General features: G+C 43.2%; 2 protein-coding genes and 1 long non-coding RNA gene across 3 annotated transcripts in view; 2 read left to right on the top strand and 1 right to left on the bottom strand.

The window, feature by feature from the left end:
• The window catches only part of VPS52 (VPS52 subunit of GARP complex), a 64,554-nt gene extending 57,957 nt beyond the window's left edge, over nt 1-6,597 (bottom strand). Inside the window, exons 1-6 of the mRNA XM_085855694.1 lie at nt 6,346-6,597; nt 5,883-5,964; nt 2,501-2,553; nt 2,205-2,280; nt 1,612-1,679; nt 1,296-1,471 (exon numbers count right to left, since the gene is read on the bottom strand). Coding sequence (XP_085711820.1) covers nt 1,296-1,471; nt 1,612-1,679; nt 2,205-2,280; nt 2,501-2,553; nt 5,883-5,964; nt 6,346-6,396 — 506 coding nt within the window. The 5' untranslated portion in view covers nt 6,397-6,597. The remainder of the gene's footprint in view (nt 1-1,295; nt 1,472-1,611; nt 1,680-2,204; nt 2,281-2,500; nt 2,554-5,882; nt 5,965-6,345) is intronic.
• Nucleotides 6,598-6,650: 53 nt separating this feature from the next.
• Nucleotides 6,651-8,138, top strand: LOC147012545 (uncharacterized). The gene is made up of 3 exons (XR_015051399.1): nt 6,651-7,193; nt 7,302-7,455; nt 7,556-8,138. It is a non-coding gene; the product is annotated as an uncharacterized LOC147012545 (long non-coding RNA).
• A 4,169-nt stretch (nt 8,139-12,307) lies between these two features.
• Nucleotides 12,308-27,960, top strand: part of LOC147012544 (complement C3-like) — a 168,174-nt gene continuing 152,521 nt past the window's right edge. Inside the window, exons 1-7 of the mRNA XM_085855693.1 lie at nt 12,308-12,461; nt 18,858-19,047; nt 22,718-22,886; nt 23,202-23,272; nt 25,007-25,098; nt 25,304-25,386; nt 26,351-26,438. Coding sequence (XP_085711819.1) covers nt 12,391-12,461; nt 18,858-19,047; nt 22,718-22,886; nt 23,202-23,272; nt 25,007-25,098; nt 25,304-25,386; nt 26,351-26,438 — 764 coding nt within the window. The 5' untranslated portion in view covers nt 12,308-12,390. The remainder of the gene's footprint in view (nt 12,462-18,857; nt 19,048-22,717; nt 22,887-23,201; nt 23,273-25,006; nt 25,099-25,303; nt 25,387-26,350; nt 26,439-27,960) is intronic.

Here is a 27,960-nt window from a genome sequence, read left to right as displayed (position 1 = left end):
TCGCGGGATAATAAAGATCCTCTATACCCCGAGCATCAGCAACCCCCTCCTGTTTCCCCCCGCGCTGAGATAGTGCGACCAAGGGAGCCCCTTTCCCACCCCCTACCAGACACTGCCCGCGAGGCCCGCGGAGTTGAGGCGCCATCGCCGCTCCGCGTCTCATCACCAGACGGGTAGGCGCGACCCGGTCTCGGCCTCAGGCCCGCCTCATCCTTGAGGGTATTCTTTTCTTTGGTTTTGGGTATGTGTTGTCGGCGCCGTCTGTGAAGTAGAATTGTATAAGTGTTGCCGTGTGCTCGGTCGTCGGTATTAGCTCTGCATTGTGTTTTCGCTTTTATATTTGCTTTTTGTGTAAATTGAATTGTGTTTTTCTTTTCTGTGTGCTTTTGGTGGAATTGAATGTGTGCTTCCCGTGTGCCGCGAATAAATGTGCTTTGTGTTGAACTGTTTCCCGCTTCGCTTCGTCATTTCTCCCATTGAATCCTCATCTTGCTTCACGTAAAGGGTTGGTAGTGGGCTGAATACGCCCGATAATTAATCGAACCGTCGAGGTCGACGATAACACCGCTCGGTTATCCCGATAGTACGGAACGGGTCGCTTAAGTGGCCCGTGTCCGAAGTCGACCTGCGGCGAGGTGCGATCGCCCGGTCTACCCTCCGCGTGGGTACTTAGGTAGGTCGAATTTGGCGAGCAACCCTATCCCACGCGGGGGCTGATTGGCTCGATCGCGGTGAGACCGAAAGGTCCACCCGTGACTGGTTCCCGGCGTTAGTCCGAGAGGGTCACGACTGGATTGTCCGTCCGGTGGGCGACGTGCCGCGATTCGAGTTACGTGGCCGTCAGCACGCCGGCGGGCGCGAATCTGCAACAATATATAGTTTTTGGGTCACTTACATTACACACATTTCACCATCTTTGATGCTGAACCATGAAAAATTGGTCGTAAGATAATTTGAATTTGTCTTTATTTTATGAAATCCCACCAAATTTGCTTCAAGGGTGCATCTTGTTTTCATAACAAATATTCGTTTTTAAGGGGCTACAACAACCCTCCTTTTTGGGCCTTTTGCAAGTACTGATGTCATGGAAATTTAATCGATCTAAAGGAATCTGGTATTTCAAGAAACTATATGAAAGAGAGAAAACAACACCACTTCCCGAGCCCTTGATGGGTGGCCTCAAACTTCGAAGCAACAAAGATGCCATCTGGTTAATTCAGTTTTTTAAAGCCATGCCCACGTTCTCATGAATTTGCCCAAAATGGAAAGCGAGGAAATAGTGAGTGGAGTCTTACGTGACCATGTGCTCAGGCACAGCAAGTTCGTCAACGAGTTGGCTCAGTTCTCCACGGACTGCCTGTCGGTTACGCAGTTTAACATTCATCGCCAATGACTCCTCCTGCAAGCTCTGGATCTCAGCACTGATGCTCTGTAGATCCGACTGGAAAGTTGTTAGCATCTCTTCCATGCGCTGTGTCAGGTACACAGAGGGGACGAGAGTAGAGGAAGTCAGTAAGCCAGGTGTAGAGTTGGCCTTTGATGCCATAGGCAGATGAGCAGTAGGGATGGAACCAGCACCAGTTGCAATATCAACACCGTATTTCCACTGACCTGCAAGATGGTATCGCAAGCTCCAATTTGGTGATGCAGGCTGGCAATATTCTGGCTTTCTTTGATATCTGCAGTAATCAGTCTCAGGTACAATCAAAATTTCAAGAACTTCATCTGCACCTGGTAGAATTCTTAATAATGCAAATCATATCCATAAAATCTCTATTATTATGAGTATGGTTGATGGTTAACTTTCAGTTTGAGATAATCTTTAAAGAACAAGAAGTCACTGAAAGCTTGTGGAGTAGCAAATCCTAAATTAAATTATATGACAGCTGTGAAAAGCCTTCTGGGTACAGTTCACTTGTATGGCTCTTTTAAGCAGAAGCATGCTTGAGTGGTACAAAAAGTTTTTAAAAACAGTGATGAAATATTTGGGGTGATGAACCATAACATAACTATGGCAGACCCAGCTATGCCGAGGGAAACTTCGGAGGATGTACATAATATGATAGAGTACGGGACAAAGTTTGAGCATCCTTGAATCCTCACATCTTTTCAAAGGAAATAGTCCAGCCTTTTATGTTTTCTAAGAGCAATGGCTACAATACCAAACAAATTTTGATACCGAGATAATCTTAAAGAGGGGATACAGTCACGGATGGAAGCATGTTCGATCTGCTGCAGCTCTGCCTCCACTTGCTTTGAGTACTGACGGAGGTCCACACCCTGCACGTCATAATGATTCAATTTTAAGAGAAAAGAATGATCCACAAACGCTCAATCATAATAGATTAGATAAATACAGCTACGCATCAAAACAGAGAAAGAGTGAATGATTGATGCAATGATATCCTCAGAAAAGCAGTCAACAGTCATAAAGCATCCTCCAAAACAATGCAACAACGCACTATAAGTAAAAAGGAATGAGGACCGCACGCAAACTCACCGTTTTAAGAGCTTCTTGCACCAGTGAATCACCAAGATTAGCCTGGATATGCACTGTTCACAATTACAAACAACAACAACCATGTCCTCAACAGATCAACAGAACAACAAAGCAAAGCTTCACTGGTTTATATCTTATAGACTACAGTATAAATGATAATTAACAATCTGGATATTTGTGTCCATAGTCGAGGCTCATTTAAATGGATCACTCTGAACGGATCAAGACGTAACAGGCAAAATTAGAACATAAAACACGAATGTATGGAGGACACTCCAGAGAAGAAAACCTGGAAAATTAGGAGGGATTAGGATGGGGGTAACAAGGGTAGAAAATATCATTGGCTTGGATTGGGGAGGATCTAAGATGGTGATGGTGGTGAACAGCAGTCTTGAAGACCAGGAGGGAAAAAAATGAGATTGAAGAGGGTGTGGAAGTCGATTCCACAAGCAGGAAAAAATAAAAATAAAATAAAATAAAAAGAGGAGCAAATGAGTGGACTTGAGCAGTGATCCTGGATTTAGCTAGTTTCACCAGAAGGGGGTTGATGGTGGACCATCTGAGCCCTGCAGAAACCTGGGGAGAGATAAAAAGGATGGAAAGAGCAGAGAGTACAAGACCAGAAAGGAGGCGGTAGAAGACAGAGAAACCATTAACCGGTCTGCGATGGTGAAGTGATACACTCACAGACTCATCTTCATCGCAGGATTCCAATAATCTTGAAGGTCTTGGTTTCCACAGCGTCAAGCTGAGCAAGATTTGATGCAGGGGGGCCAGCCCGGATGGGAAAGCAGTACTCCATCAAGCTGCAGATGAAGGCCTTGTAGGTGGATACGAGTTCAGGTGTGCTAAGGAAGGACTTTGTATGAAAGAGGATGCCCAGTTGGTGGCTGGCTTTGGAGGCTAATGTTCATGTGGTTTGCCCAACAAATATCATGGCCAACAGTGAGACCCAGGAGTTTGAATGACTGAACTTCCTCAAGAGGATTGTTAAGAACGTAGATTGGAGGGTTTGCCAGACAGTCCTTTTAGAGAAAGATCATGGGAGTGTGAGATTTGTCAGAACTCAGACATATTCCAAATGTTTGACCAGCTTGTGATTTTTTTTTAAGTCTGAAGAGATGGAAGATGCTGTTGCCTGCCTGTCTGAAGGATGGGTGATGTCACGGCAGAGGATGAAGTCATCAGCTAACAGATACAGAGGATTTTGCAGAGAGTCAGAGAGATCATTGATGAAGATCAGGAAAAGGACTGTGCCCAGAACACTGCCTGAACAGGGAGAGGAAATGAAAGGATTACGTTGAGAACCACACGTTGGCTGCTAGAGTATAGGAAGGCAGGAAGCCATGTGTGGAGTTGGCCTTGGTTGCTATAGGAAGAAAATTTGGAGAGCAATGGGAGATGCCAGACTGCAACAAAAGCACGAGATATGTCCAGAGAGACGCCACCGATCTCATATCTGACATTGAGGGCCTCCATCCATTGTTGGGAGAGTAGAAGCAGCATGTCCAAGGTGGAGTGACCAGGTCTGAAACCAAGTTGGTGATCTGAGATGAGGTTGTTGGAGAAAAAGATTTCACATCAACTGCGATGATACATTCCATGACCTTGTTGATTGTTGGAAGCAAGCCAATTGGTCTGTAGTTAAGAGGATTCGTTTTTGCAGCTTTTATAATTGAGTGCAATGTTGTTTGCGGATTCCCAAGCAGATGGAAGATGATGTAGCGCAAATGACAGGGTGAGAATGACGATACGTAAGATCAGCAGATCAGGTTTTCAGGAAACGTGAGCAGATGCCGTCTGGTCCAGTCGAGAGTTGAAAGAACTCCGTCCGGTCCAGTCGAGAGTTGAAAGAGTTCTCCACCTTCTCAGGTGAAAAAGACAGACAGAGATTGAAGGGTTGGGGACTGAGGCATTCAGCCTTCTCACGAGCAGAGTTGGCTGTGGTGCCATTTTAAGTAAAGGAAGGGATGGAAGGGGGGTATAGATGGACTTAACAAGGCACCACCAGGTTTTAGAGGAGGGAGTCAAGTTTTAAAGTTAATTCTTGAGGTTGAACAGATGTTGTTTTCTCGCTCTCCTGACAGTGGACACACTTGTGACCTTTTTGGAAACACCGAGATTGCCTTCGGTTGGATTTGCCTTCCAGGAAGAGAAGGTAAGTTGTTTCAGAGCAACTGCCTTATCACAGGATTCAGTGTACCATGGTCAGGAAGAAGGGTAGGATAATTGAAGACAACATGGAATGAATCTGGACATCAGAGCAGGTTTCTATGGAAGAATTCCCAGGGTGAGTAAACATCGGGGTGAGGGGGAGGAGGGGGTTAGATATGGGAGACCAGACCGCTTGCAGTTCCTGCCAATGTGCCCGAGTGAAATACCAGACTCGCCAGCGTTGAGGCGATACTCTGAAAATAACCAGAGAAATGTTCACTTTCACAAGCATATGGTCAGACGAACCAATTGGAGCAGAAGAAGAGCAGGAGACATTTGCAGGTAAGTTAGTCATCACCAAGTCAGGAAGGGAGGATTTACCATTGGGAGAAATCTGGGTGGGAAAGTTCACAGAATGAGGCAGTCCCATGGAATCACAGAAGTCCTTTTGTGAAGCGTCATGGCTGGTGAGAGAGGAACCGACACCCAGCCAAGTTGCACGGTGACAAGTGGAATTGCCACATATGAGGAAGAGAGGGTTGAGAGTTGGCACGAGAGGTTAAAAGTTGGTCCATGTTGCATGAGAGAGATTCAGATGGAATCATCACTATTAAGGGGACGGTACAACACACCGATGAACAAGAGGTGGGAGCGTAGGGGAAGCCGCAGCCATAGGTAGTGATATTATAACAGATCTGTGTGCGGACCGTCGGTGTCATAACGGCTGATTACAATAGTCTCTCCAGTCCTTTCATGGATTCAGGAGGCTATCATACATATCAGCCTATTTACAGTCCATTGGAGGACGAACGCATCAGACAACTCAAGAAGGGGATTGATAAACTCATCGTGCTTACCAAGTGTGGTTTGGTGAGAGTCAAGGCAGGACTTTGCAATTTATTCAGGGTGCCGGCGATAACTCGCCGACAATCTGCGAAAGACACCCTGGGATTTTGAACGTCCACCAAATAATGCCGGCAGATGGGACGTCCAGCTTAACATCAATCCAAGAGAAGGTGCACTTCGTGATGCAATGCCCAGGGATCACCGATGGAACAGTTAGGGTAGGGAATCGAACCCAGGTTAGACAGCTCAAAGGTGAGTGTGCTACTCATCACAATCATGTCAGACACACACACACACACACACACACACACACACACACACACACACACACACACACACACACACACACACACACACACACACACACACACACACCTCTTACCGTCAACCTCATCGAGGATGGAGTCGTTCGGACTGAGATCCAGAGGCCCCAGAGTATCATCGACCATTTCATTCTCTCCAGGCTGGAGGTAACATGAACATCAAAAGGTCTTCACACGAACATCACGAACAACCACACACATCCAAGACCAAGAGGGTATTATATGGTTTACTATCCTTATCGATCGCACAGCAGCTACATCAGCTGATTGTGGGAAACCGAGCACAAGGTCTTCAACCACGGGTCAAGACCTCTACACGTCCTACAGAGAAGGAGCCACGAACTTAACCAAACAAACATTTTCAACCATCGATCTCATTTTAACTCAAGAGGAATCGATTTTCACAATTCAACACCAGGGGCATCATCAAGATAAACTTCCTCACGACAGCTCGAAAGGAAAGGTTTTCTTTAATTCCCCCTTGATTATTCATTAATGATCATTTACTCCATCAAGTCTCACCTGGCTCACCTGGCTCACCTGGGCCTCAGTCAAAAGCATGTCGGCGCTCATTTTTTTTTTCTTCTTTACGTCGGTTTATATTTTGAAATTAGTGTCGTTTTCTTGAATCCTCGGAACCTGTGATGAAAAGTCCCTTTAGATTGTGACCCTATAATTAATATGGGATGATAGTCGCCATGGGAAACCAACACGAGCTGAGGTGGCAAAAACCCCCAGATGCTCACTACACCACCCAGCCGCCGACGATCGGTCTTCCCCTTCCTCTTCTTCTTCTTCTTCATGTTAATGTTATTGTTGTTGTTACCTCATCAGGGCGATATTGAGTGACAGTAATAGGCCGTGGGCTGTCCGCCGCAATCGTTCCGTTTCGTTCCGTGAAAAGGGTGCGACTTATTTTCACTCCCAATATGGTCTAAATGATATTTGCTGTAACGTGTAAAAAGTTCTCCATATGTGAACAACGCCCAAGTCTGAGCATTAATTAGAAGTTACACGCACTATTTTTCAAAGTGTAATCGGCGATTTTGTGCGTACGTTGGCCGAGAAATCGGCCAGCTGGCGTAGCAATATCAGATGCAACCAACTGGCAGCCGAATTTTTGATTTGCCATTCTGGCTTTCTTTAAGAATAATTAATATTCTTCCCACATCTTAAGTCCTCAAATTATACTTCAGGACGTCTGATTGAAGCTGCCAAGCTGAAAAAAAAGATGAAAGCATATTGGTCCACACTAGGAGATCTGATTGTGTTGCTGCAGAAGTCAGTTACCATAAATTATGTTTTGTCCAATACACAAGATTTCTCAGCAAGGACAGAGGGCCGGCAGTCGGTACATCTCCAAGTGAAAGGTCTGACTACATATCACATCAGTTGTGCGAAATAATTCCTTCTCATTTCTTCCTGTGGGACCTTATTTATTCAAACTGACGGATGAATCACTTTTACTTTTCTCACAGCACCTTATATGAAGAAGCTTCCAGAATGTTGGGTCAATATGTGATACGGACACCAATCATCAACGATGGAGAAGTATTCAGACTGACAAAACTTGTGGATACATTCACAAAAATGGTGAAAAAAACTTAATGGTGTCATATTGTCAAATATGAGGTGAGTGTAGTTCGAGTCTGTATGCTTGCTCATGCTACCATTTTACTGCAAAGTGTAAAGTTGTCAGTCATGATGTGAATTTATATTTTATCCTTTCCAGGAATGATCGCAGGAAATCCCTACTGTTGCCGACATTCCCACAACTGATTTTTTTCATCAACCACCACGACGGAATATATCACTGCTGGTGTTTGCAGACACTTTTACAGCAAAAACAGTGGCCAGTCAGTGTGCATCAGGATCTTCAGACGGTAGTGAATCTGAGACAAGTGCTGCTGAAGTGAGTGACTGTAACATTGGCACTGATGCAGGTCCTTCGTCTGCAGGTCCTTCATCCAGCCGACCAACCCGTCAGAGCAATGCAGTTTCAAATCTCTAGGTCAGTCGATGTGGAAGATGAAGCCTTGTCAATATCGAGATAATTAGTGATAATAAAAAGATTTGATTGCGCTCAGGCTAAAGTAACGATTTGCATTGTTTATATTTTCCACATTGGCCACCCCAGGACCACGATATTTCCTAAACTGGAAGATAGCAGTACGTACTGTGGTCTTCAGTCATTTCAGACATCTCGGTCGGTATTGGAGGTAGATACAAGCTCGTAAAAATGAAGGAATTCCTCAAAAATCGCTTTTTTCTGAATGATGCACCTTCTTGCAGTTTTCATTATCTTGACAATAAAGTGTTTCCATGGTTGATACTTCTGAGTCGTGAGCTATGTTGTTGTGTCTGACGCCTCGTAGAGTTGAGGCTTGGGAGATGTATATTCGCCGAGATATACGATCGGCAAAATGGGGAAAAACGCACCCTGGCGACCAACTTCGACAGCTCACTGTGCCTTCTTGGGCTAAGATCTCGTGGAGAACTTTTGTCCCAATGTCCACCATACACGTGTCTACAAGCAGCCCAAAGTTCACCTCGCACCCCTTCCTTGGAACGAAAAGTGTTTTTAGGGCCTTTTCATAGGAACTGCCCACGGCCTATAAGAGGAGCGTTGTTGGATGTGGAGCGATAAGGCACCACGTGATCAGCTAAGACTAAGCTATAAATATGTTATTGTAATTCAGTCAATCTACAGTAAATTACAGATTAAACCCATCACAAATTGCTGCAGATGATTTCTCTTTGTATTTGATATCAGAAAGATCTCCACTCTCCAGAATAACATACTAAAAGTCGAACAACATTGACGCAAAGTTCGTTTTTTTAAAACGTAAATCCAAGATGGCCACCATAAAGTTACATGACAAGGAAAGTAGACGCAGGTGAAGAACAGCCCGCCCATCATGTCTGCATCACATCAATACCACAACAATTTATCACCACTAAGATCAAAATAAGAAAATGAAATTTTTTTAAAAATAATTGTGTTTTTGTGTTTTTATTTGTGTTAATTATTTATTTATTTATTTTTTCTCTCCTCAGGAGAGGGGGCATGGGTTTGGCAAAAAAACACACAACACCCCTTTATGAGACCCCCACCAACAGCACTCAGTACACAATCACCCATCAACACTAAAACTACCGAAAAGTCCTATCAACATCCCCATACCTCTCTATCTCCATAACTTCCAGGTACCTATCTAATTCTAATTTAAACTAATCTACTGTTTCTGCTGCCACTACCTTACTACTGTCTTAACTCTATTCTTTACTCTCACAGAGAATTAAGACTGCAGTAACGCAGGGGACTTTTACTCAGAGAGTAGTTAATGCATGGAATGGTCTCCCTGGAAAGGTAGTGGGACCAGAAACAGTAGATAAGTTTAAATTTGAATTAGATATGTACCTGGAAGTATTGGAGATAGAGGGGTATGGGGATGTTGGCAGCACTTTTAGGTAGTTTGAGCATTGATGGGTGATTGTAAACACGTGTACGAAGTGTTGTTGGTGGAGGTTTCATCAAGGGGTGTTGTGGATGTTGTGCTTTTCACCCAGGCCGATGCCCCCTGCCCTGGAAAGAAGGGGAAAAAATTACAAAAACTACATCCCCACAACCCCACAACCCCCCCCCCCCCCACAAAAAACACTTAATAATAATAAGAAAAACATTTTTCATTTTCTTATTTTGATCTTGTGTTGATAAATTGTTGTGGTGTTGATGTGGCGCAGGCATGATTGGCTGTATGGCCTCCACTTGCGTCTAGTTTCCTTGTGTGTAATTCACTCCAAGAAACTGGATTTGAGTACCTGTACTGTACTGCAGTAGATCAGTGAAAAGGTCAGTCCAGGGCTGAAAAGAAAATCTACACCAGGACAATCATATGTTCCTTGTTTGTTTTGTGGTAATAAATCGATTTCTTGTAAAAACACTTGTCATGGGTTTTTTACTCCACGTACGCAAAGCGAAAAGCGGGGTTAAGCAATTGGTTCACTTCTGTCTGTCTATCGACAACCGTGAGTTTATGATGGAGGAACAACTTGATTTAAATTGAAAACGAACCTGTAGTTTACTGTACTTTGGCTCTGAATTTGTCCAACCGCACATGTGCAGAGAGGAGTGAGATAATATTTTCACTCTGCCTGGCAATTAAACACAACTGAAAATCATTCCAAACAGGAAAATTTCTATAGTTTCTGTTTATCTCATATTTTGGGATGACATTCTGGCTGTCTCTGCTCATCAGTTTAACCTATCAATGTACCTTTGACAAATTCTGACTACAAGTGAAGAATCCTTCCTTGCAGATGGGATAATTCCCCAGAATTACAGATTGGATAAGTCCTCCAGAATTACAGATGGGATAATTTCCCCAGAAGTATAGATGGGATAATTTCCCCAGAATTACAGATGGGATAGTTTCCCCAGAATTACAGATGGGATAATTTCCCCAGAATTACAGATGGGATAATTTCCCCAGAATTACAGATGGGATAATTTCCCCAGAATTACAGATGGGATAATTCCCCAGAATTACAGATGGGATAATTCCCCTGAATTACAGATGGGATAATTTCCCCAGAATTACAGATGGGATAATTCCCAGAATTACAGATGGGATAATTCCCCAGAATTATAGATGGGATAATTTCCCCAGAATTACAGATGCAATAATTTCCCCAGAATTACAGATGGGATAATTTCCCCAGAATTACAGATGGGATAATTCCCCAGAATTACAGATGGGATCATTCCCCTGAATTACAGATTGGATAATTTCCCCAGAATTATAGATGGGATAATTTCCCCAGAATTACAGATGGGATAATTTCCCCAGAATTACAGATGCGATAATTCCCCAGAATTACAGATGGGATAATTCCCCAGAATTACAGATGGGATAATTTCCCCAGAATTATAGATGGGATAATTTCCCCAGAATTACAGATGCAATAATTTCCCCTGAATTACAGATGGGATAATTTCCCCAGAATTCCAGATGGGATAATTTCCCCAGAATTCCAGATGGGATAATTTCCCCAGAATTCCAGATGGGATAATTTCCCCAGAATTACAGATGGGATAATTTCCCCAGAATTACAGATGGGATAATTCCCCAGAATTACAGATGGGATAATTTCCCCAGAATTATAGATGGGATAATTTCCCCAGAATTACAGATGGGATAATTTCCCCAGAATTACAGATGGGATAATTTCCCCAGAATTACAGATGGGATAATTTCCCCAGAATTACAGATGGGATAATTTCCCCAGAATTACAGATGGGATAATTCCCCAGAATTACAGATGGGATAATTTCCCCAGAATTATAGATGGGATAATTTCCCCAGAATTACAGATGGGATAATTTCCCCAGAATTACAGATGGGATAATTTCCCCAGAATTACAGATGGGATAATTTCCCCAGAATTACAGATGGGATAATTTCCCCAGAATTACAGATGGGATAATTCCCCAGAATTACAGATGGGATAATTCCCCTGAATTACAGATGGGATAATTTCCCCAGAATTACAGATGGGATAATTCCCAGAATTACAGATGGGATAATTCCCCAGAATTATAGATCGGATAATTTCCCCAGAATTACAGATGCAATAATTTCCCCAGAATTATAGATGGGATAATTTCCCCAGAATTACAGATGCAATAATTTCCCCAGAATTACAGATGGGATAATTTCCCCAGAATTCCAGATGGGATAATTTCCCCAGAATTCCAGATGGGATAATTTCCCCAGAATTACAGATGGGATAATTTCCCCAGAATTACAGATGGGATAATTCCCCAGAATTACAGATGGGATAATTTCCCCAGAATTATAGATGGGATAATTTCCCCAGAATTACAGATGCAATAATTTCCCCTGAATTACAGATGGGATAATTTCCCCAGAATTACAGATGGGATAATTTCCCCAGAATTCCAGATGGGATAATTTCCCCAGAATTCCAGATGGGATAATTTCCCCAGAATTACAGATGGGATAATTTCCCCAGAATTACAGATGGGATAATTTCCCCAGAATTACAGATGGGATAATTCCCCAGAATTACAGATGGGATAATTTCCCCAGAATTATAGATGGGATAATTCCTCCAGAATTACAGATGGGATAATTCCTCCAGAATTACAGATGGGATAATTCCTTCAGAAATACAGATGGGATAATTCCTCCAGAATTATAGATGGGATAATTTCCCAGAATTACAGATTGGATAATTCCCCTGGAATTGGCATATTTAAGTACTGTATATGCCATGCATCGGATGATGGTTCAAGGAGAAATAGAAGGTCCACTTCCAACCAAAACACTTTCCTCAACTTGATTTGGAAAATCCCACCACATTTGCGAAACCACCACATGATTTAATGGGGAAGAGGTTAATCATGATAAAAGTTTGGGAACATGTGGGAGGGGGTCGAAAGGATTGATATCTAAATAATAAGTAACTTTTTAATGGAGGAAGTCAAAAGGGTCACCAGAGGCACATTTTCAGCTTTCATTGTGAGGACTGGTTGACTGCATCATGTTGCGTCTCACCTTCCTCCAGGCCCTGCTGTGTTCCTTCCTTCTTTCCCAGACTGAAGCATCTGTGAGGTGAGGGATACAATTCTGTTCAAATTCTAAGCCTTACTTTTCATATAAAAATCCAACCCAGCATTCAACCCAAACCCAAACAGCTTTCAGACTGGCCTGGCAGCGTATGCACCCGTTGAAGGATTTTGAGCAGTCCTGTCTTTTTGTAGATAGCATTTTAGTTACTATAACTCAAGTTATTTTAAGGGCGTTAAGGGTCAGTTACAAAATGTGGATGAGTAACGCATGTAGTTCGAACCAGACACGAGCATAGGCAAATTCCTGAGAGCCATTATTGAACTACCTGGGTTTTTTGTCTCAACATTTGAAAGCCAGAAGCATTATATTTCCAGGTTGTTCGTCCCGTCCTTCAATCCCTTTCCGTCAGTCTCCTTACGTTATTGTTTTTTTTTTTTAACCACTATGACTTGTGAACCACTGGAGGGATTTCAACCAAACTTGGCATAAGTATGGACTGTAATACAAATATGAACTGATTCGATTTTGGGTTCCAAAGATCAATTAAGACTAAATATTATTTTATATTCATCAATTCGTTCAGGTTGCTATCACTACATTGAACGAATTGCCAAAGAGCAAGTTCAAAATAAAAACATATGAGTTCCCCTACAAGGAACTTAAATGCAGGAGGATGTCATCACGTTCGAGTCGAGTTTAAGGAATTGCTGAAGTTTCCACATGACGTTTATTTGAGATCAAACATATAACAGTGGGTTTACGTCTAACGTGGGGGAGGCATATACATACATATATATATATATATATATATATATATATATATATATATATATATATATATATATATATATATATACATACACAGTACATATACATACATACATATATCGATGCATTCACGTCAAATTCTGTTTTCTATGTTCTTGAAAAGCAGAAATAGTGACATGGTGATGCACCTTAGGCAAATGGAATGTTGATTTCACCCACACAAGTTCGTTTGGATGAAATCCGAAGTTTGGAGAGGTTCGATGTCTGTGTGGACATGTTAGTTCAAACTACACCATGCATTAAATCTGTGTGAGCACGGTTGAAGCATTTTGTCTGGCGTCACTCGTTGAGTCTATAACTTGCTAGTTAGTGATGCTCACGTTGCATATATAACACTGGTCAACAATTTTTTACTTTCTGAATGTTGTCTAAATTTCTACAAGTGAATTAGGGTATTCTGGCACTGTTGAATCAGGAAATGGCATCCGTTTCTCTCCATCAGGTCAGGTTTTTGTGCTAAGTTGATTTGAAAAAATCAGATCTTGTGACAAAATCAATTACATTTTTGTGGCATTATCAGCTGATTTTTGTCAACACATATCATCCTAAACATGTTTTTAAGAAAAATAAATGTTTTGCCAACAACATTTAATGATTACATGATAGAAACATCGATTACTGTCATCTGAATGGTGGGCATTGATAAAGGTAAGTACAAGTAAATTGCATGTTGCGTCACCACTGTTCAAACTTCAGGGCTTGAACTTCCGTTTCTTCGAACTCCTGGAATGTTCAGCGGCAGGGAGGTCTCTCTTCAGATTCCAACAGTAGTCAGCCATCATGACTGCGTCCCAGCGACCCTGATACCTGGTCTCCATCTCCTTCATGTCCTGATGGAATCTCTCCCCCTGCTCGTCACTCATTGAACCCAGGTTCTCAGGAAACCGGTTCATATGTGAAAATAGGTAGTGCATCTTGATGCTCATGTTGCAGCCCAGGTTTCTGAAAGCAGTCAGCATGTTGTTGACAAGTTCTGCGTAGTTTCTGGCCTTATTGTTGCCAAGAAAGTTCTTCACTACCAAAACAAATGTCTTCCACGCTTCCAGTTCCACTTCGTTCATTGAGTTTTTGAACTCTGGATCTCTGATGAGCTGACGGATCTGAGGACCATCAAAGATGCCAGCTTTCAACTTCTCCATGGTCAATCCTGGAAAAGCCTGGCACAAGTAAGTGAAGCAGTCACCATCTTTGTCCAGAGCCTTGGTGAACTGCTTGATTAAGCCGAGCTGGATGTGCAGCGGTGGGAAGAGTATTCTGTCTCTGTCCACCAGAGGGTCGTTGATGACGTTCCTTTCTTTGCATGGCACCAATTCCTCCCGCACAGGCCAGTCCTTCTTCGTGTAATGCTGAGCACGGTCCCTACTATCCCACATGCACAGAAAACATGGGTACTTGGTGAAGCCAGACTGTTGTCCCAACAAAAGTTCACCATCTTCAGGTCAACACAAATAAACCACCTATGCTGATCATAACCAATTTTCTCCAGCACGTACTTCACCGCTTCATACTTCTCCTTCAGTGTAGTCGAGTGAGCGATGGGTACAGAGGCAAACTGGTTGCCGTTGTGTAGCAGAACACATTTCAGTGATCGCTTGCTGCTGTCAATGAACAGTCTCCAATCTTTGGGTTCGTACTGTGGCACTCCAAGAGTGGTACTGTGGCATTTCAAGAAATACAACTTTTTTGTATCACATTATTACAAAATCTGCCCCATTAACTTTAGTTTTGATCCACGAACTTTATGCTTTGCCTCACCAATTTTTGGAAGATTTTGAGGTTTTATGACTTCAAACTGATCCCTTTTCGACATAATCACCCAGAACTATCGTACCTGAATACTTCTTGTCATTAAAATAATTATTTCCAATCAAAACAATTATTTGACATGACATTTTACCCCCACCAACTTCTTCTAAAATGCTCCACACATGCGTACATGTGAACAAAAATGTAAAAAACGACATGTGGCCATATCTCAAAAACTTGACCTGATTGAACAAAACTAATGTGAGTTTTGGATTCAGCGCATCAGATTCGTCCTAAATCAGCTTAAAAAATGCAGACAACAAATTTGTTGTTGACCAGTGTAATTTATGGTAATGTGGAAAGTTGTCATGTGGTCAACCCCCATGCCATCTCATCACGGTACCGAGTTCACTTGTTGATGCCTGACATTTATTAATTACTTGCAAATACCAACTGTCACTTCCCTGACGGGGATACTAAAGGTGGGGGGGGAGAAAAAGAGGGGGGGTAGAGAGAGGAGGGAGGGGGAGCCAGGAGGGGTGTGGGAGTGAGGAGGGGTTTGGAAAGGGAAGGCAGTGTGAGGTGAGAGGAAGGGAAGGCAGATGTGCAGTGGAGCATTAAATTGCGATTCATACTATTTCATCAAAATGACTCTGCATAGAATAACTGAAGATGGAAAGAAAATTATGTCTGAAATCCATTTTCTACCAGTCATACTATAAATACTGCCCAGAGACAAACACTGCTCCGACACATCCAGAGACAAACTCCCATCCAGACATAAATACCGCCTGGACACGTTCAGAGACAAACACTGCCTAGATACATCCGGAGACAAACACCATTTGCACATAACCACCGTCAAGATATGTCCAGTGAGAGGGAGAGAGAGAGGGAGGGAGAGAGAGGGAGAGAGAGAGAGAGGGGGGGAGTAAGAGATATGTGGTAGGAGGGTGCTGCACTGTATTGGAATGGAGTAGAGCAAAGATGGGACAAAGAAAGAGAGGGGTGGGGGTAAGAGAGTTAGCAGAGAGAATATGTTATGCTTTATGAACAACGCGCATGCACACACACACACACGCACGCACGCACGCACGCACGCACGCACGCACACACACACACACACACACACACACACACACACACACACACACACACACACACCACACGTGTTTGGCCGATATTGGCAATTTTGCGGTAATCAGCAGGTTGGAGTCAGTGTGATTACTGATTACAGTACTTACTGTATGTAACCCAGAAACCTTGGGTAGATTTCACCGAAAAACAACGTTGCATTTATTTAGACGTTTCAAGGATATGTTCACAAACATCAATCTTAATAAACAGCTGCCTGTAATGGGTGGAAAAAAATTTTGACTCCGTAACTTAGAAAACACGTTAATATGGCAAACAGCTCAGAAATCGGGTGTTATTTCACCACAACTCACTCAGGGTGACGGAGCACAGACCACTCGCTGAAGGTGACAGAGCTCAAGAACCACTCGCTCGGGATGACAGAGCACGAACCACTTGTTCTGAATGACGTGGTGTGGCAAAAGCATTTGCAGTGAGTGAACGATTCACTCAGAATGACATAGTGCAGTACGACAATGTTGATATCAACAATGGGCGCTCGGCAAGTGGCTTAAGCACTCATGCAAGCACTCCAATTAAATGGTTGATGAGGAACGGCTGGCCAGGCTGTGGCTGCATACCACATAGGATCCCTTTAACTTTAAAATCGGTCTTCACTGCACATGCAGCAGTTAATGAAATAAAATGAATTTGTTCAAATAATGACCTTATCCACAAATGAGTTGCAGCTTAATGTTGAACAATCCTGGAGACATCATAAAGTTCAATCGCCCATGAAATAAAAATTGCAGATAATCTGCCATGTTGCCTGCTCGTCTGTGCTCGCATCACGTAGTACATCGTTTGTGGTCCGCGCAAATGTTATAACTTTTTTTTTTAACGTTCGTTTTTCACCAGATTTGTTTTGATTTCCTGCAGAGCATCTCGCGAAACCACCGAAAATATAGACACAGATCTGGCAGATGCTATGGATAGACAGTCCCTCTGAGGTACAGAGCGAGAGGTCTCGCAGTGAATGCATTAAGTCATATCGCTCAATGACGGTGGTTAATTTTGTTACATTTCTAATTTTTTTGCTCACTCAATATAATTCTCCAAACTAGAAAAAGATAAGTTTAATGGTTTGGAAATTTCACATTTTCTTGTGTATATATAAAGAAGGAGGGAACATAGATAGCCTTGCTTGCTTAAAGTAAATCGGTATATCGGCTTAGTTATAAGACTCGTTTATTTGTTTAAATTATCAGATTTCACTCCAGGTTTTGACACTTGTTTAATCCAGACGATATCCTATCACCAAACCCGAAATAATATTTTGATGATATACTTCAATTAGTCAATGAGAGTAGATTGGGGAAAATTGTATCACATAACGCATGAAATCGCTCCAGCTCCTAATTTTAAAACTATAGTAGTTACAAAAGAACAGGCATTCGATAACATGAGTGAAGAAAGTGGAAAAAAAACAACTTTATCGTTAAGAAATCGTTGCGGCCTGTTCCAAGTCAAGGCAGCGTTGAGCAGGCCAAAAAACATGGCGGCTTCAGACCCCAGCAAGGTTACCTGGGATACGCCTCAAAACCCCAGAAAGCGTGGTGGCTGAGGATGTGCCTGATAAAGGACACAATTAAATAAGGCCGTTAATTATCTTTATAGGGTGTGTTTTATTAAACCAAAACATTTCCTCGGAGTCTTTTTAATTTGCATGCAAAGTTTCAGGCTGCTTGGTCTTATGGTTTTAGAGTTATGGAGGAGACACACTGATGAATAACACACACACACACACACACACACACACACACACACACACACACACACACACACACACACACACACGCACACACTGCCATTTATTTGTGTGGATGAATGCCAAAGCCGTAATGGAAAGAAAATTCGAAGGAATCAACACGTTGTGGAAGAAGAGAATAATTATATTAATGTACTCTCAATAATAATTGCTGCTGGTGCTTTATAAATTTAATTTTTATGCTATAAGTCGAATTGGCTGTCAGTTATGCTTCCTTTTACCCAAGAATCTTTGACCTAAATGTTGATAAAAGGAATGTCTTGCTATGGAACAAAGTGACCTGGTTGATAACATCAACTTTTGCCATGATTCTTTCACCTAGTAGACACGTATTGCAGTTGGAGTTCTTTTGCCAAAGGCTTATCAGCCCCCTCCACTCCCACAAAAGCATATAAATACCAGGAAATGTAATCTTAAGTTATTGCAAATCATTGTGGATGTTTTCCATCTCAGTGTTTTTGAACTCCATGGTACCATGTTAATAAAAATTATCTGATCAAATGTACTTTCCGTTGTGGAGAGTGAATTAATTGTTTCAAACAGATTGGGTAACAGGATTTACATCGAGTGGGTTAACAACAAAATTCTACCACAACGTACTTCATTACTATTGAGTGAAGAGCATAATTCAGGTTCCAGAAGATTCTATTCCCAATTCTTAATACTGCGCTGAATAAATGTAACAAACCTATAGTCGACCATAAATCCAGCCTCCTCAGATCTACGGTATGCACACCATGGTATGATTATCGTGAAAAGACGTGCATACACATGGTCCATGACTGACAACATTCCTTGGTGTGTTCATACTTCCTGTAACTCATTTGAAATCCCACCAAGGTTTCTGCAGACGATTTCTCAATTTTACTCTTCTTTTGCATTTGATGTTCAGATATATTTTTCTGCCACATGTTGTTGCAAAAACGTTGCGTTGATGACGATACTTTCTCACTCCCTCGCAGCCTGGTGGTCTCAGCACCAAATGTGCTCAGAGTGGGTACCCCTTTCACCATGGCAGCGCATGCAGAGGGGGCAACCCAAGACGTCCGTGTCCTCCTCTCTATTATGAGCATGAGCCTCGGAAACCTTCTGGGGGAGAAACCGATCGTTCTCAGCAAAAAGAACAATTATGCAGGCATCGTCAACATGACGGTCTGTTCACTAAATTTCTGTTTCTTTCTTTTTACCTTACTGTATTCTTATAATTGTTTTAAAATTCAAGGGTGGGATTGAAAAGACTTTGCATTGGGTTCAACAACAGTGATATGAGAGGACTGAAGGAGTGCAAGGCAGTTGCGGTGAATGTGAACCTGGATTTTGGGAGTTTGACAAATCCTGCCAGGAACCCCAAAGGGCGGAGGAGCTCCTTGTGAGCCAAAGGCCATCCAGATCTAGTGCCCAACTGTATCTGCGGACGTCCTCCTGCAGGTGGGTTACTTTTTTAGGAGGTTGGTGGTAGGAATTGCACTCCGGCCACCGTAAAACCCTTCATTCCGCAAAACCCATAAATGCAAAGAAATCTGAAAAGCTACTTCATGGGGTATCTCCTGTGAGCTGCCCTCTGCAGGGCAGCACAACAAATGATGGGATTGGGGCAAAGCCTTCGGAACCCCCAATCCTTGATGATAGGAGGAAAAGTACGGGGTAAACGTCATGGGTAAGATCACGGTGGAGTGTGGCGGAGTGGTGCGGATGTGTCATCCAACAGACGGCGGTCTCCTTGGGTTAACCTGAGGTGGTCCCTTCGGGAGGGTGCCTGGAATGTCCTGTCCCGAAGAGAGGATGATCACCTGTCTCTGTTATTATTTGAGCTCAAGCGTTTGGACATCGGTATTGCAGCACTCTCTGAGGTTCGGACACCGGATTGCGGCAAGATCATGGAGGGTGTTTACACCGACTATTGGTCTGAATGGTCTGATGGTTACCATACCCAAGGAGTTGCTGTGGCTGTGTTCAATAAGCTGACTCCAATGATAATTGAGGTAACACCGGTCAACGAGCGTATTTTGAGAGGAAGGATTCATTACTCCTTGGGTATTTCCCTGGTCTCTGTATATGCTCCGACTGAGGCCAGTGATCTCACCGTGAAGGATGCATTCTATGCCACACTCGAGTCTGTGGTTGATCACTGCCCCAGCCGTCATACACTTCTCGTCTTTGGTGATTTCAATGCATCGACTGGAACTGATAGGGATGGTTATGATATGTGTGTTGGTCCCCATGGGTCTGGAACTGTGAACCAGATTAGCATTAAGTTCCTTGACTTTTTCAAGAAGTCATGGACTTAGGGTGGCTGGTTCATGGTTTCAGCGCCCACAAGCTCATCGCTGGACTTGGTATTCCAACGCTGGCGGTGTGGCAAAGGAGATTGACCATGTGCTCGTTGATGGTCACTCGTGGACGATCCAAAACTGCAGGGTCTATCCGGAGTGCTCATTTCCTCAAAACCAACCACAGGCTTGCGGTAGCAACTCTGAAGTTGCAGCATAACATTGGAGAGGATGCTACCATCCCAACATTGGATGGATGTTGGCAAGCTCTAGGATGAGAGGGTAGCTGAGGAGTTTGTGAGCAGGCTGAGTGGGGATTTGGGTGGTCTGTGTGCTTTGAGGAATCCTGAAGAGCTGTGGAGTGCCTTCAAGACCACCATCCTTAATGTTGCCGGTGGATGTCTTGGAGCTCACCTTTGGGAAAAGAAGGATTTTGTCTCTCCAGGGACACTGCATACCATTGTCCAGAGTCGCAGGGCCAGGTTGAATGGCACAGCTGAGCTGTTCAGGGAGTTGAGGCGTAAAACTGTACGTGCGCTAAGGGTGTACAAGGAGGGCTATGTGCAAGGAATCTGTGAGGGGGTAGAGCATCACCTGTGGTCAAGTGATTCTTGTCCTGCTTACAGGGGAATTCGCATATTGCGTTCCTCCAATCCCGTCCCTCGGTGTACTGCTGTTCGAGCAGAGGTTGGTGGGGTCTTGACAGAGCGGTCTGAAGTGAAGGCTCGCTGGGCCGGTTACTTTGAGTGGCTATACCAGGCTGATCCACCTGGTGTCGAGTTGGATGCCAGGGGTGTTACTATCCTGAATGCTGACCCTTCAATGAATTGTGATCCACTTTCGTTTGTGGAAACACACGCTGTGATGAACCGGTTGAAATGGGGTAAAGCTTCAGGGAACTGTGGCATCCACGCCAAACTAATCAAGGCTGGTGGAAATGCTGTACTCATGTCATTGCATGCAGGTCTATGCTCTGCCTGGAACACAATAATCATCCCACCTGACTGGAAGAGGGGCCTTGTTGTCCCTCTCTGGAAAGGGAAGGGTGATCGCCAGGACTGCAACAACTACCGAGGTGTGACGCTGCTCTCAGTGCCGGGCAAGGTCTTTGCTCAGATAATTTTTGATAGCGTTAACCACCATCTGCTTGAGCCCCATTACCCAGAGCAGTCAGGGTTTACACCAAAGAGGTTAACGATTGACCGTATCCTTTCCCTTCAGGTCCTCACTGAATGCAGATGAGAGTTTCGGCACGGGCTGCTTGCAGCCTATGCTGATCTCTGCAAAGTGTTCGATTCAGTGAATCTGGATGCCCTTTTGCAGATTCTTCATCTTCGTGGGGTGCCACCAAAACTGATCAAACTGATGTCTGAACTCTACTGTGGTATTGAGAGTGCTGTGAGATGTGGGGGTACTATCTCAAACTTATTTCCAGTTATTACTGGAGTTCATCAGGGTTGTATACTGCCCCCACACTTTTCAGCACTTGTATGGACTGTATTTTGGGGAGGATGTTGGAGAGATTAAGCTGCGATGCATTGTTTGGGAATGTTAAGATCTCTGACCTTGAATTTGCAGATGATGCAGTCATCTTTGCAGACACTTTAGATGTCCTTTTGGGGGCCCTCGAGGTGCTGAAAGACGAGTCAGAGCAGCTGGAATTACAGGTTTCCTGAATCAAAACTAAGATCCAGGCTTTCAATGACATCTTGGAGCATTGGATGCTGCTGTCCTGTCTGTACCTGTTTGTGGCGAGGTATGTTGAGGTCACGGAGAGATTAACTTTCCTTGGCAGTGATATTCATGTCTCTGCTGGCTGTGACCAGAGATAAATAAACTTCTGGGTCAGGCCTTGGGAGTCATGGATTCACTGGATAATGGGGTGCTGCACTGTCGGTACCTGTGCGGGAGGAAGAAAGTCCGAGTCTTCAGGTCTTTGGTGTTTCCAGTCTTGCTCTACGGATGTGAGGCTTGGACTCTGATCAGGGATTTGAGACAGAGACTTTATTCCTTTGGTCCCAGGTCTCTTTGGAGAATTGTTGGCTTTTGCTGGTCAGAATTTGTGTCTGACGAGCGGTTGCTGAGAGAGATTCAAATGAGATTTGTTACCTGCATAGTCCATGTCAGCTGCGGTGTATGGACATGTGGCTCATTTTCCTTACGCTGATCCTGCTCACCAGATTCTCTCAGCGAGGGAGCCTCGTGAGTGGAGGAAGCCATTGGGCTGACCATGTGCCTCGTGGTTGCAGTAGGTTGATAAGTATCTCAAGGAGATGGGGATGGGTCAGGCATCTGCCCAGGGGATGGCCAGACGGAGGCCTCTGGAGTATCAGCAGAAAGTGGATGCAGCGACGCGCTGCTCCGGCACATGCTGCCATACCTGACCAGATCTGACATGGAAGGGGTTGCTGAAGAATGTATTAGACATGGATGGAAGAATGAAAGAGTTTCACTTCAAATTACATCAGTCTTTTTCTACACTGCCTTGTAAATTTTTTGTGGCAATACCTGGAGATACCTTACCAACATATTTACATGATGCTGTGTGACAGATATTGCCTCGAAGAATGGATACACGAAGAAAAACGTTTGTTGAACTTGTCGCTGAGTGCCAAGGAGGCGGTTGCCTCATGAAAAAGACCATTCCTCTTCTGGTTTCCTTTGATGGTGGTCACCTGTTTGTACAGACCGACAAGCCTGTGTACAATCCTACAGAGAAAGGTATAACCTGAGCTTGTATTGACACTGAGATACACTCCAGCTTGGGCTAGAGGAGGACCAACTGGCTGGGATTGATCAGGTGTAGCGAGTGTTGAATTCCTCGTGGAAATCTATGGCTGAACCATGAATGAAGACTTGTGTTGAGATTTTAGTGAAGGTAACTCGTATCAACAACTCCATAACTCGCAATGGACAGACAGTTTTGGAGAGGTATCTAAGATGAGCAGAAAGTTGGTCTTTTCGTTATGTTTGAGAGAATGGAAAGGCTGTACAAGCAATGATATGTGCCACACCCTTTTCCATTCCATTCCACAGTGAAGTTCCGTGTGTTTCCAATGGACCTGAATCTTGTTCCATCAAATAATGAAGTCACCATAGACATTTTTGTGAGTATGACGGTGTTTTTGACCGAAACGTTATTTGCTCACATTTTGAACACATGCAGGAAAGCTAATATGTCTTATTTCTTCATCCCAATTCCATCAATCACCTCCAATGATTCCTCACAAAATCGTGTACAGTGTATATTTATTTATCTTACCTTTCCTGTAAACCCTCGTGGTTTACGATCCATCGATTTGCTATGTACACATATGGGGTGAAGGTCAGACTCGTGTATACATATGGTGCGAGGATGGGGGAAACATCAAAAAAAATTTCACCAGATGTGCATTTCTCGGAAACACAAGGTTCCTGATTTCACAATTTGTTTTCTTTATAAATCATTGTTTTTGAGGTCTAGTTTATTGTTGTTCTTTCCACTAGTTTTGTTCTGAAGGCTTTTTTTTATAAGATTGCCAGCCATTGAGTCCTGGACATGTTGTAGTTAAAAGTTTTTGCTGTATTGTTTGCTGATGTGTGTTTTAAGTACTAGCAGAGTACCTGCCCCTATGGGCGATCTTGTTCCAAGCATGTAACGGGTTCTTCTGAGGCATACCTTTATTTGGGTGGTGTCCAGGCAAGTGACAGATCTGTGTGGGCAAAAAATACCCCAAAAAAATGCGGGTTACGTGCATGAAGCAAAAACATACCTACTGCTTATAATTCAAAAACACCACACTGCACTGTAAAACGTGGGGACAGATATACTGCACTGTAAAATGTGGGGACAGACATACTGCACTGTAAAACGTGGGGACAGATATACTGCACTGTAAAACATGGGGACAGATATACTGCACTGTAAAACGTGGGGACAGACATACTGCACTGTAAAACGTGGGGACAGATATACTGCACTGTAAAATGTGGGGACATATACTGTACTGTAAAACGTGGGGACAGATATACTGTACTGTAAAACGTGGGGACAGATATACTGCACTGTAAAACGTGGGGACAGATATACTGCACTGTAAAACGTGGGGACAGATATACTGCACTGTAAAACGTGGGGACAGACATACTGTACTGTATAACGTGGGGACAGACATACAGCACTGTAAAACGTGGGGACAGACATACTGCACTGTAAAACGTGGGGACAGACATACTGCAATGTAAAACATGGGGACAGATATACTGCACTGTAAAACGGGACAGATATATTGCACTGTAAAACGTGGGGACAGATATACTGCACTGTAAAATGTGGGGACAGATATACTGCACTGTAAAACATGGGGGCAGACATACTCCACTGTCAAACGTGGGGACAGATATACTACACTGTAAAACGTGGGGACAGATATACTGCACTGTAATATGTGGGGACAGACATACTGCACTGTAAAACGTGGGGACAGACATACTGCACTGTAAAACGTGGGGACAGACATACTGCACTGTAATATGTGGGGACAGACATACTGCACTGTAAAACGTGGGGACAGACATACTGCACTGGAAATGATGGAGACTTGTAATACCCTCCCCTACCTGAAGGTGGTGCTACATGATACATATTTACATGGAGAATTTGCATCCCTCCCCCTCCCAAGACCACTGGCAAATATAAAAACACCCCTAAACATTAATTGGGGTTATGCTGATCCTCTGTAACAAGTCTGAATGTAATTGGGCCAGAACTGGAGGAGGAGTAGCCCGACAAACAAAGGCACAAACTGAGAAACACACAAACACCGGTCCGTGAATCATTGTAAGAATTCCGTCTGTTGCAGAGCCCCGATGGTGTTTTGGTGGAACAAAAGCAAAGTGTTGCAAGAAACCTTATCATCAGTGGAAACCGTTTTATCATCCCTCCAATAGCAAAGTAAGTTTCCACTTCAATCCACATGTGCTTCGAGCTTCAGTTCGTGATTTGTTTGACTCCATGAAGTTTGTTGAAAACTCCTCTTTTTTACATCAACCTCAATTTAAAGTTTTTTTTTCCTTGTTTGGTTTATTTACTTTGTTGTCTTTCTTTATTTGCCATCGCATGCATTCCTGGGCACATTTACCCTCTTTCGACCACAAAGATCTGGGAACTGGCGAATCGTGACACATTACAGTAACTTTCCAGCAGTCAATGCGACTGCAGGATTTGAGGTCAAAGAGCATGGTACGTTCAACCTCCTCTTTCTGTTTGCCTGTTCTTTGTATGTTTCATCAATCATTGATTTGTCTCGTCTGTCTGTTTGCTCATAGATAAACTTGGCATGGTTTGTTTTGCATTGCCATGTCAACACAGGGATCATGATTATTGGATTCCAGGTTTAAAATCCCATTATGTTGATTTGTCCATTGTATATTAATGTCCTTGATATTCATGCGAAAGTGCAATCATGTCTCCTATTGTCCCCTACTCCTGCATGCGATTTATGCGTGAGCTTCAACATGAGCCTTACATCAGTATACTGTAATAAAAATCGATTAATTAATGTTCTCATTGTGCAAACATGAAAACACTGTTAGAAAAGTGAGCGATAATAGAAATAACACACTCACTGGAGGTGCTGACTCACGCGGTGGCTTTCTTGTGCAATATACCACCCAGAAGGCACTAACATACATTGTCGTGTGAACTAATTTTCATTTTATATTCTTCCTTGGGAGCTCAAAGTTGAACTCGTCAAAGATATTCACGATATGAAGCGGTGTGCCAAATTTGGTGATCCCATCTACTCTCATTGTCGAGTTATTCTGCCGACAAACAGACAAACACACAGATGGCTGACCCTTTTGAAAGTCTTTGGGACAAAATGTTCAAGATCAGGTTTGAACCACCAACCTACCAGACTCAGAGAAGACACTCTAACCATAACACACCAAATGTGGTTGTGCTTATCCTTATAATCAACAAAGAAAAATAAATTTCATCAACAGTAGAAAGCACATACCGATTGAAAAGCATAGTTTTCCCATCATTTTGAAAGACTAGATCGTTGTACAAAGTATCTGGAGATATTGCTAGGCTTTCATTCGGTGAAGTAAAGCATCCCTATAAGTATCTCTGGCATCCCAAGGATGTTGTTCCTATTACTTTTTTAAAGCCCTCACTTGAAATATTTATTTTTTCTTTTCAGTTCTTCCAAGATATGAGGTGAAAGTGAAGCCACAAAAACATTATTTTGAGGCAACTGACAAAAGTATGAAGGTCAGCGTGACAGCCAGGCAAGGCACCTCATGTTCTACGATCCACCTGAAATTTCAAAGCATATTGAATCCACGAGCTGAACCGTCGTGTGGAAAACTCATAAAATGGCATCCACTACCTCCACTTCCATCCCCCCTCCCATCCCCACTTACACATACACCACGTGCACCACATGCACCCTTCTTCTCTTCCCCTTCCATTTTCTTCTTCTGGTTCATCTTCTGGTTATTCTGCCTCTTCCAATCTTGAAGATTCTTGTAGAACTTGTTTTAGTGTGTGTGTGTGTGTGTGTGTGTGTGTGTGTGTGTGTGTGTGTGTGTGTGTGTGTGTGTGGAGTGAGTGTGTACTACAAGGACAAAGAAAAGCTTCGCTGGATGGTGCTGTCATCACTTCAATGGGTAGACCATTACATGCCTTCACCGTCCTGGCGAAAAAGGAATGCTTATTATAATCGGTCCTTGATCATTCATTAATTTTGATAACCATGTTGAGTGTGTATCCAGCTGTTTTTCTCTGTACCATTTTGAGTAAGTGTGTGTATTTCTTTGTGTAAGGATCCCACACAGTGGCTCCATATTCTATCAGAAGCCTGACAAGGGCTTTGTATGCTTTGCCTTCACGTCTGTAGAGTTGATGTGCAAGTTCCTTCATAGGGAAGCCAAAGTGTTGTTAGCTTTATGCTATACATTTGTGATGTACTCATTCCTTTTCAGATCAGAAGTGATGGCAATAGCAAGATATTTGGGAGAAAGCAACCTCAGATCATGCAAATCCAACCGAAAGGAACCTCAGATCATTCAACAAAGGCTGCAACAACTGTGTGTCTACTCATAGGAGAGCCAGAAAACAACATCTGTCCAATTTCAAGAATGAAGTTTCAAACTTGTCTCCCTCCTCTAAAACCTGGTGGTGCCTTGTCAAGTCTGCCTCTGGTGTATGCTCCCCTTCCATCCCTTTCCTCACTTCAAGTGGCACCAGAACCGACTCCCCTTGAAAGAAGTCTGAATGCCTCAATTCTGGGTTTGCTTCAAAATCTTGTGCCCCTAATCCCCCCTCTCTGCACCCATACTTCCCATTCGTACCAAATTTCTCCTGGATTCTGTGTCTTTTGCAACTGAAAGGGTTGAATTTTTTTTGGAAACCCTCAACTCTGACTCTGCAACTGAACCGGACAGTAGCTGTGTTTCCTTAGAAGCCTGCTCTGCTGCTCTTGAACTTCCACTTTCTACCCTTTTCACCCTGTCATTTACCATAGGTCATCTTCCATCTGCTTTGGAATCAGCCAACATCACAGCTTTACATAAAAAGGTTCAAAAATGGATTCCCTTAACTACAGACCAATTGGCTTACTCCGAATCATCAGCGTGGTCATGGAATCCATCATCGTAGTTGACATAAGACCATTTCTTTTCTCCAACAGCCTCATCTCAGATCAACAATTCTGATTCAGACCTGGTCAGTCTTCTTTGGACATGCTGCTTCTCCTCTCCCAACAATGGATGGAGGCCCTCAATATTGTTAGTTGTCAGTTGTCTCAAT

The sequence above is a fragment of the Eptatretus burgeri genome, chromosome 14 (genome assembly GCF_056783735.1).
Source record: "Eptatretus burgeri isolate ZD-2024b chromosome 14, Ebu_testis_v1, whole genome shotgun sequence".
NCBI lineage: Eukaryota > Metazoa > Chordata > Myxini > Myxiniformes > Myxinidae > Eptatretus > Eptatretus burgeri.
The sequence above is the reverse complement of the archived record's forward strand: the minus strand, read 5'-3'. Positions and strand labels throughout refer to the sequence as shown.